We start from the raw sequence: 18,657 nt of genomic DNA, 5'->3' as shown, positions 1-18,657 counted from the left end.
GTTTAGAAATCAAAATTTCATGGTCAATCACATCAAAGGCAGCGCTGAAGTCTAGTAGTAGTGTACCCACAAGCATTGCGTTGTCAATAGATGTTAGCCGGCTATCCGACATTTGTGTCATTGCAGTGCAGGTGGAATGACCACGTCTATAAGCATGCTGAAACATCGTAGTCAAATCATTGTTCGAAAAGTAATCTTGCACTTGCTCAAATACAATCTTTTCCAATAATTTACTTAAAATAGGCAAGATGCTAATAGGCCTACTATTTGAACCACAGAAAGTTGATTTCGTGTCTTTGGGTAAAGGACTTATCTTACTGTAATCCTTGCTGTCAAAGTTAATTACTCACTTACTGTAACATATAAAGAATACTGTAATAACAGATGGTCATGAGATTGAAAGAGCCAGCTGAGTGTGTTTCCTAGATGCGAATCAGTTGTTTTTTATCTATTTGCATAACTTTAATCAGCTGTTTCTCTCATTTACAGTAACAATGGAACACATGTAAAATACAGTTGATATATTTGTGTTTCACTTTACAACATGAACCGCTGTTCCCTTTGACTTTAGCCTAAGATAGGTGTAGAACATGTTATCTGTTCTGACATTCAGTGTGAAAGCATTTGCAAATTTATCAGTAAAAATCCATTGTTTTGGTCTTGGTTGCGCTTGTTTGGAAAGGATGTTCAAGCATTTTAAATTTAGTGTTAACTGTCTGCATTTTGTGTCAAAGCAACAAGAAATGTGTTAATTATATAGCCTACACAGACAGATGTTTTAAGCGTTTAGGAAAGTTGTCAAAGCAATTGTAAAAAAAAACTGTAATATTCCTCTAAGGATGAATTGCAATAACTTTGATTAATCTTTAACTTTTAATCTCACATCATCACTAGGCCAACATTGTTAATAGTTCATGACCAGTTACCTGCAAAATTTATTACATTACCATCAGCCTAAGCTCTACTTTCTGTTATTGGTATGATGATAGCATGCTAAAAAGCTAAACCAAGATGACGATCATGGTAAAAATGCTCCTGGATAGCACCAGAGTGTTAGCATTGTTATTGTGAGCATGTTACTTTGGGTGCATTTAGTATGCTGACGTTAGCATCTAACTTAAAGCACTGCTGTCTCTCAGCACAGATTCACAGAACTGCTAGCCTGGTTGAACACTCTTAAGCAGAATTTATACTTTCCGGGGCGGTGGCTTGCCTCGGTCCGTAGGGCATACATCTGCCCATGTCTGCCACGGTCAAGGTGGACTGTCTGGTAACTGTGCATGCTCCAATTGTTGCACACTCTGGCCTAGTTGGTGGCATATGCGTGACATTTAAAATGTTTATACAACAGCAAAACACAGTGTTTGGAGCCAGGCTCTGACACACATGCACACACACAGAGACACAGACGCACAGACAGTGACACTCACATACACACACACACACAAACACACACACACACACACACATACACACACACACACACACAGACACAGACACTCACACACACACACACACACACACACACACACACAAACATACTAACTGACTGAGTGCTTAGCACTCATGAAACCTCTTAAAAGTCAGAGAGATAAGCACATTCTGTTACTTTGGGAGAATAAATTAAATTCCATGATGGACTTTAAAAGATATAAGCATGGATATGGATATGAACAGAAATAAATGATGCGGCTTACTGAAACTGCTACTGCAAAAACCATCTTGGGAATGAGCGGTGCTGCCTTGAACGATTTATTTGTTATATGACCAAGGTAAATTGTGGCCGGGTGAGTTTGTGAAAAAAAAGAGAGAAAAGTGTTTTATTTATTTATAAGGTTCTCATTTAAGAGGGTTGTTTACAAGAGGATTTTAAAGAGGATTAAAAATGTGATTTTAATTAAGGGATAGGGTAAATTTATTACAGTAAGTGAGAGACAAAGGGGCACAAAGAAAAGGGAATAATTAAAGTAATAAGAGAAATAAAGAGAGAAGAAATTATAATAAAATGACCCTGATTAATTGTGGATGTGGTTGTTTTCAGGCATTTTCTCCAATTCTCCAATGTGCTCCTCATGTGCTCTGCTTTCTAACTACTCTTAAGCACCCCACATCTCTTGCATATATGGTCAGCTGAGCTCCCAGATCACATACAATCATAGCTATTTTATATTCTATTTTTTAAATTGCCTCATGTTTCTTTTTTTATCTTCTGCTTTAAATTGACTTGATGGTGAAAGAAGCGTTGCAAAAGACTTTCCTTGCTTCCAACGTTTATAGATAATCAATTTAGTTGTATAGTGTTTCTTTTACCTCAGGAGCTTTTGATGGAATTCATGCAACCATAACACCAAAATTCAATCAATGTTTGGAAAAAGTCAACCTAAGTCTGTGCCTGTGCATTGCTAATGAGGACAATTAAATATTCTAAAGATGCAAATCATTAGGCTACCATGAGATCTTAGAAGGTCAGCGCCAAGGGTGTCGCGCAACCTTCTACAACCACTTCCTCTCCCAGGGGAAACTCAGATGAGTATGGATCAAGCAGCCCAACATGAATGGTAGTTAGGCTGATAAGTCTATTAGATTTCTGTACAGCTCCACGAACTCCTGTTACAGCAATGTGTAACATTTGGTTTCAATCATAAACTGGTAAGAGGGTAAGAAAAAGAAATATTACCATTTCAAATATACTCGGAACTCCGATGTGAGTGTATTCTGAGAGAGGGCAAGGAAATCACATGGTTCTTTGAATTACAGCCAAAGCATGGAGTGATATAAATGATAACCCTGACCGTACTGTAATTAATAGTATACCTGAGAAGGGCAGCACATAAATGCTTAACAGTTTTTTCTCTACATGGCACTTGTTCTTTATTATTTTCATGAGCTTTGCAAGCTGGGTTTTCATAACGGGACACTTAGCTGTCGGCCAGAGGGCCTACCAGTTGTTATTAGAATTGCAGCAGGATTTACAGGATGCACGCGTTGAGGCTCCAAATGTCAGTTGTGCAGGTACGGGTAATTAAAAAAGTGGTCCTCCACAGCTAAGAGTAAATACAGTTAACCAAGTGTATGTTAGAAAATGTTAAAAAAAGTTTTAATTTTAAATTTTGACCCAAAGTTCCATGGTCAATGGGAAGACAACATAAGGGTTAAGAAAAGACATTGTTTACAGCACCTTTGTTCCCAGGTTTGTGCGGTGCAGTGCTGTTGTTGTTAGTGAGTGAAGAGATGCTGTGCAAACACAGAATGAGAAAATGAAATCTCATTAATAAAAGAATAGAGTGAGTCTCTGTCTATCACTAAGGGATTATTTTACAACATTTTCTTTCATTCTTCTCCCCATATACAGTACATGCTCAGAATTCTAACTTGCCAAATTATTCCAAGCAGTTCAAAACGAGAGCTTTTCATTTAATTGTTACTTATTTAAGACATTCTATTGAAACAGACAGAATGCAGAATACAGAGAAACAGTCACATTCACAGAAGATCACATTATCACGTCAGCTTTAGTCGGTTACGGTCTCCTTCAACCATCATAACTGTGTAATTTCACAGAGACGAAAAGGCTAGTGTTGACATCAGTGAACTGTCCATGAAGAAATGCTTTCATTTGTAAAAACGGCCTGGTTTAAATACGCTGCAAATTTATACAAATCTGCATTTTAAATGTACATTCTAAATTATTCATTATGGTGTTTAATCTGACACATCTACTGCACCCACACATGTGTGAGTGCAAGAACTAGTGAACATAGATATTCCCATTGTATACAATGCAGTATATGAGCTCAGCTCACAAGCGAGCAGGGTAAAAGTTATTGCACAGGGGTATGAATCTCATCTGAAATACCTGCACTGGATCCTTAGGACTCCACCAGATTTCTCACTGAACCCTTTGAAGTATTATATCATTTTGTCAACAGGTAATTGATTCAAGTGCTTGTAGCATGTATTGATTTCTTTGCCTTTCATGTTCAAGTATGAACCTTATCCACAAAACAATGCATCAAGTAACTATTGTGCTATCTTCTGCTCCTGAATAAATTGCATGCATGTTGGACAGTGTTTGACCTTGCCATTTTCTCAGCTTTCAACAAATACATACAATTAAGCTTTTCAATCACTTAGCCCTTTTATTGTCTTTAGACATAGTAAATTCTACTGTTCAATATGAGCCTACATTTTAAATAGTTTGGTTAGGTTTAATTTTATTCCCAGTCTGCTTTAACTGCATGGTACAATGTACACAATTGCACAATAGAACAACTATAAACACAGCACTGGGAACCCCCTCATTCACTCATATATTAATTTTTTTTTTTTAAACATCTTGGGCATGATTCCTCTTGTTTTATGCCAGTAAATCCCTTTTCAATTCACTGTCTCATTCACTGTGAGTGTGAAGGATTGTTGATCCCACTCTTGATGCCGATGCTGCGGCAAATGTCATTCAGGGTTGAGCTAATCTCGTTTATGAATGACATCTGTACAGACACATTACTAGAGAGCAGCACACGGATTGCCATTCGGAGCCAGAGAGAGAGAGAGAGAAAAAGAGAAAGACGCACTGTGCGGCGCAAGAGAGTCATTGTATAACAAGTCAAAAAAAGGATTGCAGAGGGAATATTGAAGCACGCAGTGAAAGTGGGGCACATCCCACCGGGTAGTCCATTATGATTCTGTTGTTTTTCAAAAACCAAAGAGATATAGTGACAGGGTAACTCCAGATTGCAATTTCCACCTGGTTACTTTGTGAGTTAGTCATTCACTCGTTCAGATCCTCTGTCACAGTGAGTCTTGGTCATCCACATCAGACATCCATTTGGACCAGCACTAGAGCAGGCGGTGCCTCAGCCACTTTGGCCTTCCGATGAGTCAGGCTACTGAAGGATAGTGTGGCGTTAAGGAGAAGTTCCTTGAGCCCTGCCCGAAACTCTTGGCGAATCAAGCAGTAAAGCACGGGGTTGAGGCAGCTGTTGGTGTGTGCCAAACACACAGTCAGGGGGAAGGTGTACGCCTGTGCATTGTAGAAGGCCTTACTGAAGGGAATAAGGTCAAACTTTATTAGCACTCCCCACAGTGTCAGGGCCTGATTGGGAAGCCAGCACAGAAAGAAAGACAGAACCACGATGACAATGGATTTGGTCACTTTGGAGCGCCGTTTTTGTCGTCCCTGTTTAACCTCTGGGCCCCCTGCTCCTGCGATTCGCCTACTGAGGATTAGGCGGACTAGCAGCAGATAGCAGACAGTAATTATGATCAGAGGAATAAGAAAGCCCAGCAGAACCTTTTGCAGCTGGTAGAGACCCAAAAGAAACTGTGGATCCCAGTTGCCTGAGTCCGGGAAGCGCACCAGGCAAAGCTCCTCATCCGACACCTGGACGCTGGTGGAGTAGATGGCATGAGGCAGAGTGGCCAGCAGAGAGACAGCCCATATGCCCAGACTGGTCCATTTGGCTCTAGTGGCTGCCGCCCGTCGGCTATGCATCTTCAGCGCGGAGCAGATAGAGTAATAACGTGCCACGCTCATAGCGGTGAGGAAGTATACACTGGCATACATGTTCATGGTGGTGACAGAGCTGATGATTTTGCACATCACACGGCCAAACGGCCATCGGAAGTCCAAGGCTGTGTCCACTGCCCAGAAAGGTAAAGTCAGAACAAACTGGAGGTCTGTGATAGCCAGTCCCATCACAAAGCAGTTCATGGATGACTGCTTCTGCCTGTAACGTGAATGCAGCAGATACAGAGCCAGTGAGTTTCCTACCAGCCCGAGTGCACAGACTATGGAGTAGACACACGCTATCATCACACGCACCACTAAACTGGAGTTGTCTCCCGGAAATTCCATGATAGATTCCTTGGTGAGGAGCTGCAGCCAGCAGTGCAGCGACAGGTTGCTGGTGGAACCGCCACTGCAGTTTCTGGTGTCCTCCAGTAGAAGCTGCTGCTCACATGGCTCTGGAGCCAGGGTTTGAACTCCAGTCTCATTCAGCTGCATGGCTGGACTCTCTTGCGCACATGTTACCTTGGACATCAAAGTTGGACAGCTATTTGTTATAAAAGAGAGATAGAAAAAAGTTTGCGATGAGGGCATTTGGAGCATTCCCGATGTATCTGTGTCAGGTTATCTCCCACTGCAGTGAAGATGCAATCCTCTGCCAATCCTCTTCTCCTCTCTTCACGAATACTCAGCTCTGCGCGCCACGTCTGTTTATATGTTCCACGGGAACGCGCAGCGCACAGTCGCGCGGCCGACGCTTATCACCTCTACCAGTCAGATTATTGGACCAGCCACAAAAAGTCTCTCAGCACTTCGGTTTTGGGGGGAATGTGAATTGATTTTGACACGATAATCGTGTTTGTGCTACCCGCTTAAGGACGTGGAAACTATGGTGCGCGTAAAACATGATATGATAGTCTATATAAGGAGGACGCCTGCGTGTGCTGAATTCCGACTGAAGATCAACACACACCGTACTGGGTTTGATGTTTTCACTTCACACATCTGATGAGGAGTAGGAGAACGCTCGATGGCTCGAGGCTTTTGGAAAAGAGCTGCGCTGTGACTTAAGCATTCCGTGTTTCATATGTGCTTTTCTCAAACTCCCCAGCAGCTGAAACTGTTCAGAGGAGACACGGAACGATCAGGAGCGTCTGTTGTGATGAAACCCTGGCAATAAACTGCATTGTTAAAAAGAACACATTAGAATAAAAGGTGTTATTGCAAATACGTCTACTCTACTATACTATTACTGCTGATTATACTAATAAGTAAGGCTATATTCGATTTTTTTAAACATAAATAATCCACACGTCTAAATGTTTTTTATGTTTATATTTACTTTATTGATAAATGACTTTGATTAAACGATCAAAGAGAAATAATTGTAAAGATTTGTATTTGCTCCTAATCAATACGTTTATTTATCAGTCAATGGATTCAATGGATCAAGTCAATGGATTTATGCAGTAAATCTCAGCTCAAATCACTATAATATATGCAGTATACGTTTATATGTAGCTACTTTGCAGCTTGTTACAATATGTGGTTTTCCTTTTCAAATTGTAATGGGCATGCTTCCACAAGTGCTGCAAAACCCCAGTTTTTATCAAAATTAATTTTCCATCATTTCTTTTTTGCTTCAAACTGGCATCACCAGAAACCTGTGTGCCATCTTGTAAAGCTGATGTTGTATTACCTAACAGCGAAGGCCAGGTAGACTTCAGAATAGGGTAGAAACTGTTTCAATATTACTGGTGTGTTACCCTCTTACCTGAAGAGTCACTTCACTTGTCCGTATGAAATCCCCCCTCTACGTTTTTGAGAAAACTAAAAAGACATGACTTGATGAAAAAATTAATCTGCACGGTTTTTAATCCGTTGTGACCCAGTTCTCGACACCTTAACAACCCTTAAACCTCCGCGAGCACTGACAGCATGCCTGGTTTTATGTTCCAAGCATTTAAATCTGTAACAGAGTAGCCTAAGTCTGAAAAGTTGCCACAGATGTAACCCCTTTATTTTGACGTGTGAAAGTATGAGCATTGCATGAGAATGTATGCGTGAAGGTGTTTTTGTGTGTGCGATGTTGACTTTAGTACAAAAAAACATGAAGGAATCTCTCTTATTCAGTCTCTAAGTAAACGTAGTTGCATGAGTGGGAGCCTAGCACGTGGGAAGTTTTTTAGCTTAGTCTCCTATAATTTAGAATCCTGTCAGCCATGAAATTTAGTCAAACTAGACGGGAGGAGAAGATCATTATTGGAGTTTCTTGGATTTTGTATGTCTCTTGACTCAAAGCTCACAGAAAAAAATGAAGTGCCAAGCACTATTAATTTATTATTAATAATTCATTAATTTAGCACCCTCTATTACATTTATTGCATTTAAAGTGCTCATGTAAGGCTTTTTGGCCTTTTCCTTGTCTATTGTGTTTTCAATATTTTTGTTCTATTGTGTTTTCTATTGTGTGTTTTTATTGTGTTATATATCTTTTTTGTGCACATCATAGGTTTACAAAGTGAAAAAGCGTCTTACCATCTCACACACTAAACTACCTGCTCCAAACAGCTCCATTGTAGTCCAGCCTTTACTTACGTGACAAATTTGAGTCAGCTTGTAACACATGTTGTTATACAGTATATATAAACACATATATATAAAACACGTAGTTTTGTTAGGTTTAGTTGACAAAACTACTTAGTTAAGTTTAGAAATATAGAGCACCATTTGTTCCGTAAGGTTAAAACTTGCCATCTACTTTTATTTTCTAGTGGGACACAAACCCCCTGGGGGAAAATCTTGTGTGTTTAAAACGTCCACCGACCCAGCCTATATCCTCATGTGGAGTCATGTGGCGCTAGTCTGCTTTGCTCCCTTGCGGTAGGGCCAATAGAGGGCCTCACCAACGTGACTGTGTCCGTGAGTCGTAACTGCTGTTTGACCAAACAACTTTTGGGTATGGACAGTTTCAGCTCTATCCAAAGCTGATTTAAAATGCTTCATGTTCACAACAAAGCGTCTGCTTTGCCAACATTTTACAGCACTCACCATGCCCACACTTACACATAGCAATTAGAGGCAGAAAACTTCCAGACGTCTTTGGACCGTTGAGCCTCCAAATTTATTCAGAGTTCTCTATTCAAGCCAGGTACAGCAGCTAAGGTTTTTTTTGTAGCCTACAATTCATGTCTTGGAAAAAAATTGATGTCAAGGGTAATTTGATCTTTTTCATCAAAAGCAGCTAACCACTGCACCAACTGCCTATGTAGAACGATTCAGAAATAGCGAAAAGCATGATAATTAAACTCCCTGCCAAGACATCAATATAATACAAGATTGAAGCCATATCATGCACAAATTTTGTCTTCAACTTTAGCACAGAACTGGGTCCAGCAGGTCTCCTTAAGAGGCACTGTCTTGTCTGTTTGGAAAAGACCTCAATGGCAGAAACTCTAATTTTAAAGAAAGGGAACAAGAAGCCGGCCTGGCTCCGCCCTCCTACGTGCTTCCTCTTAATTTTCATTTTCTTCCAGTGCTTCGTCTAGGTTTGCGGGTATATTCTTTTTTTTTTTTTTGGTCAAATCTTTACTGGTACAATCAGTGAAAAGAGGGAGTGGCTAAGAAGGATGAAGTTGAGGTTGTGCGCTAGCCGTAATGGCGGCAGAGAAAGATGCAAGCGAAGCCATTAAGTCTGTTGTGGCAACGCTGCAGAATATCCACAAATTAACGCCCGAGCAAGAACAATCTTTGCTGAGATTTGTTGGTGGCCCTTCTTTTCCCAGGGTTTGGGATAAGTTAGATTTTCAGCTCGCTCTGTTAGTATTGAAGGAGTTGGCTAAGGCGAATGCTAGCGATGCTAAGCCGACTTCACGACCAAACGTTAGCGATTGGTTGTGGCAGATCCAGAGTGGCTCTGGGCAGATCCAAGGGTTTTAAACTTCAACAGATTACCCGCCTTCAAGGAAATTAACACTTGTCAATGGAGAGTGGCCAGACTCTCTGGACAAATGAAACGTACCAGAGTCTGGTAGGACCGGGCTAACATCAAGCAACACCCTCCTTAAATGTGTCTCAAATGAGGGAACCGGAGAAAGATTCAGAAATGTCTAACACATAGAATAGTAATTTGTTTAGTAGTTTATTTATATAGCAACATTTAGAAACAAACCAACAAAGTGCACTTAAACAAGTATAAGTAGCAGAAAGTGTGAAAATAGGCAACTAACAAATCAACATAGACATTTTGTTGTCAGGACAGTCAAGTTAAGACAGGTCAAACAGGGGGTTGTTTGGATTGAAAATGCCAATTTGAATGCAGTGAGTGAGCAAACGGAAGCGTCTGTGTGACAAAACCTTTTTGTTTCACTACTGAAGATACTGCAGTGACCCTTGTCTTGGACTGTTTGTCCATGCTGACAGAATCACCATTTAAAATAAATTAGAGAAGGATTAACAAGGTATGTTTTGATGTTTATTTGCCTGGAGTGATGCTTGTCCCCTTGAATAAATGAACAGTTTACTATCTTATAAGTGATATTTCTTTTTATACGACAAGCTCGAATCCTTTTTTCATACCTTGAGAATTTCGACTGCTGTCTCTGCAGTCATCTTCACACATAAAAATGTGCTTGGTTCTTGTGTTTCCTAAGGACCAAATTGACCCAGAGAAAAAATTGAATGTGCTATATGAGATTTCATGCGTGTTGTGCAATAAAACATACATTATGGGCAGACCCTTTAGTACACAAAAGAACAAACACAAAACAGAGTGTGAGAAGGAAATATCTGGAAAAAAATCACATCATAAACTGAAAGGCCAAGATCATCTGAAAAGAAAGCAACGAATACCATTGCTGGATTGCTGAGGCTGTGGAGATCTGAAAACGTGCCCCCAGAACTGTAGATCGGGGCGAGGGAGCATGCCAACTTTCCCACTTCTGGCATGCAGTTCTACAGAGACTCTCCCTGCCATCTGGGGAACTGTCAGGTGGGGGGGTAGGGGGTGGCTCCCGCGACTGGTTCCCTGGGGGGTCGTTGGACAGTGGGAAGGCCCAGTGTCATTCCATCACACAGGTAGAGTGACACCCACAGTAGACAGCACAGCAACATCACGTGACATTTCTGAAGATGACTGCAGAGTATGTCAAAAAACGCCTGATGTATTTGAAAAAAAATCACTCATAAATTTGTATAGGCTAAATGACTTTTTTTGATATTGTTGCAGCAGGGCCCAGAGATAATGCTAACTGCGTACTGACAATTTGTTTTGATAGGCATAAAAATCTCATGTTGGGGCGTATGGCTACCAGTTCACAGAGCAGGCCTCAGGCTTACAGTCAGGATCACCTTGAACATGATTAGTATTCGAGGGTGGAGATAGAACAATTTCAAATCGTCATCTGTCAGGCTAATATTTGGTGTTGGGTTGATGCAATTCTGCTGTCAAATATTTATCAATGCCCAGACCCTAATCATTAATTCAGAGTGCTCTTTAAAGACAACTAATATGCTTGTTTTTACTCTATCCACAATTCTTCCCTACAAGTGAACTCATTTGTTTCTGTCCATTTTTCAGAACATGTAGGGTAAGGTAAATGTATAATTTAATTTACAATTTAAGTAAAGTACTCAAAGATTGGTTTACAACGAAATGGAGTACCAGATCTACCTTTAAATCTTGTCTTTATTGCTGCTCCATTGTAAGACTCCTTGCTGGTATCAGGAAGAGAGACCTTATCTGCCCTGAACACAAAATTGATTTTAAGATTCTTTTATTTGTTTTTAAAGTAAAGTGCATGGACTGGCACCAGGTTGCATCTCGGAACTGCCTATTACACCTCCAAGTAAATGTTAGCAGACTGTTTAACTAGGTGTATTGTTTAGCAGGCCGGGCTAATGCTGATCACCTGTAAATGCGAGAAACACAGCCTGAGTGTCATGAAGGATAAGGGGAGCATTTTGGGATGTTTTGAAAAGTGGAGTGTGCGGTAGTGTTTAAAACCTTATGTCCTTGAGTCCATGAGCATAATTCATTGAGGTTTAAAAACAGTGAGTAATAAGTTCCTAGATTATTCAGTCAGGAGTAAAGAAGTAATTTACATGTTTTTATGTCATTTGGATTTATGCATTCCTTACCCGTAGTCCCTGTAATAGTAAGTAAACCTGTATTTGGGTACTTAACATGGGTATTGACACAGACTAACAGTGGAAGCAATAGTGAGTATGGTAGTAAGTTTGTTTAGTGTGTGAGTTCTGTGGATTATGAAGTGTACTGTTATTGATAATAATTGTGTAAGAGTTATGAAAGTAGCTGAAGCCAGCAGAGCAGAAGTAGAAATCAGCAGTGATGAACAAGTTTACATGCTAAAGCTCCTGATCTGAACTGTGTCTTCATATTTCCTATAGGAAATAAATGTGTCATTCCAAGAGTGAGCGTCACCTCATTCTTAAAATTGAGCTTAAAGAGAAACTGTTATGGAAAGCAACTCACTGAGGACACTGATGAACAGTACAGCAGAGCCACCATTCAGAGCAAGTTCCTCCACTCAATTGAAACTGGACTGCTAAGTGACTCTGTGAAGGTCTCAATCCTGCCCCACCTCAGTGATTTGAGCACAACAGAACTCATAGACAGAGTAAATGACAAAAATAGCGGAAAAGATCCATTGCTGTTAAAACTTCCAAAGTACAGGAGCTCCAATCAGACCTTCTGAGTCCAACTCAACAGTGGCAATCAAAACACACACCAGATCGTGGAAGAGCTTCATGCTGAAATTAAGCACACAGTTCTGGCTGTGATGGAGACCAGCCCCCACCCCTTTCTGCCAAAGATGAGAGGAAAAGGCTCTAAAATGTGTAGGGAAGAGGAGACAGGTGAAAATTGTCCACACTGCTTCAAATGTGGGTAGGAGGGTCCAATTCTCTCTCTCTCGTGGATGTGGAGTACAGAGAACATGGTCGGGAATTGGGCAAGGACTACTGAGGTGGGACCATCAAGTTATTGGCAAGCATGTAAAGAACCTAGCTAATAGGGATAGCTATGTTAACACTGGAATACAGCTGGGTGCATGCCGTACGTAGCTCGTAGTCAATGTCGACTTCACGCAGGAATTTAATCCTGCCTTTCAGAATTAAAAATATAAGAGCTTTGTTTGGAGGACTTGAAAGAGTCTTTTTACTGTAATATTTTGGCTACATGGCTTGAATTGAAATTCAGTTAAAAATTCTTTGCACCTGAAAAAACAATACAGGTAGTTCTCTCTATTTTCTGCAGTTTCCTTAAGATGCCATCATGCTGCTGAAGGTGAAATACCAGACTGCCAAGAAGTACATCAGACTACAGTCAGGTTTCACCTATTTGGAGTTCGTCAACAAAGTTAAGAAGCTATCTTGTATAACAAAATGAAAGTACAGGTTTTAAGGCTTTTTTAAAACTGACCTGGCAGTTAAGGCCTTTTTCTTCTTACATTGAAAATATAGGCATTCAAAATGTTATGTGTCAACTCCTGCCAAGTGACATTTAATTTGCTCCCTATTTTGGGTGGAGGGGGCCCATCATTATTATTACTATTTTTATTATTATTGTTATTATTATTATTGTTATTAGTATTATTATTATTATTATTATTATTATTATTATTATTGTTATTATTATTTTTATTTTTATTTTTATTATTTTTATTATTATTGTTATTATTATATTCCATCTTGGGTTGATTAAACTAGTCGAACTTGCAGGCATGATCACTCAATCACGACCGGACTAAAATAATCATGTGACACATGCAGATGGAAGATAACAAAATAGGATAATAAATATAGGCACTATAGACACAAAACTAAAGTAAAAAATAGACCTAGAATAACTTACTATCAATATAATTAGGATAAACATTGCTACCAAGCCCCCACCCGACCAGCGGGTGCAGCCGCCACTGATACACTGTTATGAGAGCTCAACAGTCCTGGGAGTCAGATTTTGTCTATTTGGGTTTTTAACCTTACAAAAATGGTGTTGTCACTTACATGTGGGGTTTTTCTTTTGCAGTACTGCTGCTTTTTGACCTTCATCTGATAGAGGGAATTACTTTTACCCTTACCAATGTTTGGTGTACTGTTGTTCAAATGATTTTATCTGGAGGACTGACATGTACACTGAAAACGTGTTCCGTCTTATGTGAGTAGATGGTGGAAAATGCCTTGTAGGAAACCTGGAGGGGAGGATGTACTTGAAGAATACAAATCAGAGCACCCGGAGACAGCTTGTCAACATACTGGTTAGCCGTATGACTGAGATGCATGGGTAAGTGTTCCTAAACATTTTAAAAGTTTGAGACTAAAAAAGTCTATATGGGAATGGAACGTTAGGAATTTTCTTAACATTTAATTAACATGTGGGGTCCTATATTCATCATGGAGCATATGAATTGTATGTGTTTGTATTGTTTGCTTTAAAGCAGGATCCCCGCCCGCAAGAAAAAGGAAAAATAGCACCTTAGCAGCTTGATGGAGGTGCCTGAGGGGAGGCTGTAATATTCCTTGTTCATTGTCCTGATGGAGCTGATGTGTTTCTGAAGATGAAGGTGACCTTCCAACATCGCCAGGAACAAGTGCAACCACAGATGTCGTGGATATTTCCACGTCTTTTGGAGATTAAAGGACCAGTGAGTTGTTTTATTTTTGGGTCCAGTCTTTCACTTTATTGGTTGTAAGCCGTTAACAATGCACTCACCATTGATTTAATGTATTTGCGTGTATGAATGATCAACAGCTGTTGCTGTAGACTGGGACAGTGGTATGACCGCCCTGCTGATCTTCTTCATCTCTTGCCACCCACAGCTGGAGGGAAGAAGATCAAAATAAGTCCCAGTGATGCCGTGGACAAAATGTTGCATTTTCACAAGTAACGTTTGTTCTAATCTGTTTAAATTCCACGAGACAGTTGTTAATCAATCAATCAAAATGTATTTGTAAAGCACTTTAAAAAGCAACCAATATTGCACAAGGTGCTGTACAGAACAGCAAAGTAGTCATTTAAAACATGTACACACAAAAAACACATAAAACAGTGTCACAATAACAGTTTTGCACAAAAATGTATACAAATATAATTAGAGACAACTTGCAATGGTATTATCTTTCCCCAGAGATGAATGGAAAGTAAGCAATGAACATAACGTTGTAAACTTAATGTCATATATTATTATATTAACAGGAAAGACTTTGGGGACAGATGAACACACATACATCAATGCAATTTACAATTGTCTGTTTAGTGATTCTTAACTTTTGTAGTGTCACACAGACTTATGCAGTGAGTAGTTGAAAATTTCCTCAGTATGTTTCCTGTGATAGTTCTGATTCTTATGTGGGACATAGTTCCAGTAGAGTGCATGTTCTCATGACATAGGGGCACCTAACTGGACAAAGGGAGGATCTATAACATTGCATGAAGCAGCAAATCCACTGTTTGGATAAGAATCCAAACAGTTACTTCAGGGTGTTCATGTTATTCTGTTTTTCAGTCATAATGCAGCATTGATGAACACCTGCAGGGAAGAGATGGCTAACAATCCTACATCCTTGCTGTTGGCCAGACTCACAACAGGATTGACACTTTCTACATCGTCATAGACAAACAGCCAGTCCACCAGCTCATTGGGTGCTTTTGATGAACTGTTTAAATCTCACTATGTGTTCAACCTAACTCAAGAAAAAGAAAGAAACCTGATCCCAAAATATCGCTTTAGGATTCACTACCCGACTTGTATGAGGTAAAATAGGACCTTTAATACATGTGTGGAGCATGAGATTTGAGGCAAAACACAAGGTTTTAAAAAACAGTCTTAAGAACTTTAAGAACTTTACTAAATCACTTGCAAAACACCAAATATCCATAGGTTATCACTGGGAGACATCACCTTCAAACCATATTGAGTATGGACCCCTGAAATAATTTAATGTGGACAATGACAACACTAGTGACCTTTTTGCCTGAGCCCCGCATTCCACTTTATTTAGACATTTTTCTCTACTAACTGGGATAAAATCAGTGGGGCAGAGGGCAGGGTAGGACTTATCATGGGCAGTGAGAGTGACCATGAAATGTCACGTGTGTTTTGCAAAATAAATAAGATACTTTTAGTCAACAGTGTCATGTACTTCCTCGTAAACAAGCTTGTGGATGACCATTTCAGTGAGCATTTACATGCCTACCAAGTTATTGAAAGTGATGAGAAAGGTCTCATAAAAGCAGCCAGTCTTTTAATGTGTAAGCCTTTTGATCAACAAGTGCTTATTTTTTTATGTAAGTGTGCATAATTGTGCCCACTGTGACTGGTGCTAGGAAGTTTATTTTCCTGAAAAAAAAAGTTAGTTATAATGTTTTAATGATTACTTGTTAACAGTTTTCTATAAATGTGCTTATCTACAGTTAAGAGATGTACTGCATGCTTGTGTTTCTACTGTTCTGTAGCCTTCTTTTAGAATTAGTTTTTTGAAAACATTCTGTTCGAAGTTAGCAATTGTAAGTCAAAGGGAATAACAGGATTTATTGTAAAAAATACACTTTAATGTGTCTAAAAACAACACTGTGAGTGTCAGATATTAACACAAATAGTGAAAGAGAATAACCCAATTTAGTGTAAAAATACACTTTAATCTGTCACAAAACAACACTGTGGGTGTCAGAAATTTAACACTTTAAAAGAGTTAAAATAACACTGTCCAAAGTGTAACTTTGCCACCGAACCAGTGAGAATTATATAAACACTGATGTAGTGTTACTTTTAACACTATGCAAGTTGAATTTACACTTGCGATTTTTCTGTGAGACTTTGGCCCTACAGGAAGGGCCAAAGCCGTTTCTATTTTCTGAGGAGGCTGAGGTCCTTCAACATCTGCAGGACCATGTTGAGGATGTTTTATGAGTCTGTGGTGGCCAGTCATCCAGTTTGCAGTTGCATGCTGGGGCAGCAGGATGAGGGTAGCGGACGCTAAAAAGACTCAACAAAGTGATATGCAAGACCAGTGACGTTGTGGGGGTGGAGCTGGACTCTCTGTTGGTGGTGTCAGAGAAGAGGATGCTGTCCAAACTATATGTCATTTTGGAAAATGTCTCCCACCCACTCCATGGCTTGCTGCTCAAACACAGTAGCACTTACAGTGCAAGACTTATTCCCTCAAAATGCACCAGAGAGCGCCACAGGAAGTCATTTCTGCCTGTGGCTAGGGCTGCACATTCAATCGAATTTTAATCACGATCACGATTTTGGCTTCCCACGATCAAATTTGCATGATGGAGCGATATTTTAAATGAGTCATTCTATTCATAGAATGCTCTGCACCACTGTCTGATCATGTGCCAGTCAGAGTTGTTCCCAGCACCGTGCAAGTTAATTTCTAGATGTAGACAGTCACAGAGGACAGAGTTACGTGAGGAAAATTCCACAACAGATAGCAGTTGGTCTGCAGCAACAACAGCAGTGAGAAGTGCTAGTCGGTGCTAGTTAGTGTCTGTTCGCTCACAGGGCTCTAGGGTTCTAATTAGTGTTTGTTAGCTCACTGGGCTCTAGGGCGCGAGTAATATTTTTCCTAGGTCGCCAAAAAATGTAGCGCAGTGACGATACAGACATTTCATACACACGTGTGTAACTCTGCTGGACAAATTCATAATGAGTCAGCCGTCACTCTGTGAGTAGCATACGCTTCAGTACATTGCACTTTCACTCTCTCCTTATCTCTTTTAATCAGTCTGTTATTGTTGTTGAAAACAAGTGAAGAAACTTTCTCAGAGATACATTTTTTTTTTAAACATATCATTGGCTATTTATTTCAGATAAGTTTCATTTACATGTTTTGCAGCTGTACATTTTAAATCTGGGAAGATTAAGTTTGGAGGATTTGGCGCAAAGGAAGAAGGCCAAATTACAGGTGTTGGCCATGTGGGGGCATGCAACACATGGGGGGGGGGGACCCGCTTTAAGATTTTGAGCCATGAAATGTTAAGTCTCAGTTCAGGGACGTTTTAGCCTTGTAAATCCAGTTACTACTGCAGCTAACGTTAATGTTATCTGCTGTGTAAAGTGTTATTAGTGTTTACTAGCGTGACATGTCGCAATGTTTCTGTTGCCTCTAACGTCTGTTTTGGAGTATCAGAGAGCAGCGCAAACATTTCAGTGGCACCGTAATGAGTTACCCAAAATCACTGTTGATGTTTTGTCTGGTAGATAACGGGCTTACAATATACAACTTCAACATAAGAGGAATGTAGCACAATATAGATGCATTAGCTAGAATGTAGCAAAATATGGATGTGAAAGCAGTTAAAAATAGCCTATGTAACAAATTGGTTAAAATCAACAATTTGTGATAATTAATCATGATCTCAATGTTGACAAAAATCATTTTGATTATCCTTCTAGCCATAATTGTGCAACCCTACCTGTGGCACAATATTATCTGTTTTGTTCATTAACACCAGTTTAAATTATATTGTGCAATACTCTGCTGCTATTTATTTATCATTACTGTTCACCGTTAAAATTCCTTAATTATGTTAATACTGTAAACATCCAAACTCCTTATATTTCTTTTTTTTATATGTCTTCTCTGATATTTATATACTTCTTCCAACTGTAACAGAGAATTTCCCTTCTGGGATCAATAAAGTATTTCTTATTCTGATTCATGGTCTGTCTTTTGTCAAGAGTTCAATCCTGTGTTTTACTGGATTTGTACCCATTCCTTCCGTGTTCCTGTTTTTCTGGATTACTCACCTGCTCAGCTTACATGTTTGTAAATTTCTTTGTTTTTTTTATTAAATTAGTATTATTTTAACTGCTGCACACTCCTTGCCTTCCTGCACTCGGGTCCAATCCCACATCCTGACAGGCAGTAAACAATGTCACCTTGGCTGCCAGTGTCTTACATTACATTACATTACATTACATTACATGTCACTTGGCTGATGCTTTTATCCAAAGCGACTTCCAAAAAAGGGCTTCCAACCCTGAGGGTGCAAACTCCAGACAACAAGTATTAAGTATTAAGTGCAAGGACATTACATCATTAACCACAAAAAGCCATGTACAAGTGCTGAGCAGAGTGTGTGTGTGTGTGTGTGTGTGTGTGTGTGTGTGTGTGTG

At 39.7% G+C, this 18,657-nt stretch overlaps 1 protein-coding gene across 1 annotated transcript; it reads right to left on the bottom strand.

The window, feature by feature from the left end:
- Positions 1-3,979: 3,979 nt before the first annotated feature.
- Positions 3,980-6,271, bottom strand: rxfp3.2b (relaxin family peptide receptor 3.2b). Its single transcript, XM_034882491.1, has one exon. It carries the CDS (start codon positions 6,110-6,112, stop codon positions 4,817-4,819), a length of 1,296 nt encoding a protein of 431 aa, XP_034738382.1. The 5' UTR covers positions 6,113-6,271; the 3' UTR covers positions 3,980-4,816.
- Positions 6,272-18,657: the final 12,386 nt, after the last annotated feature.

The sequence above is a fragment of the Etheostoma cragini genome, chromosome 9, assembly GCF_013103735.1.
Source record: "Etheostoma cragini isolate CJK2018 chromosome 9, CSU_Ecrag_1.0, whole genome shotgun sequence".
NCBI classification, from domain to species: domain Eukaryota; kingdom Metazoa; phylum Chordata; class Actinopteri; order Perciformes; family Percidae; genus Etheostoma; species Etheostoma cragini.
This window is presented reverse-complemented; position numbering and strand designations above follow the sequence as displayed.

Bases quoted from the DNA above. Each gene is read 5' to 3' on its own strand.
- rxfp3.2b (XM_034882491.1), bottom strand. From the start codon at position 6,112: ATGCTCCAAATGCCCTCATCGCAAACTTTTTTCTATCTCTCTTTTATA.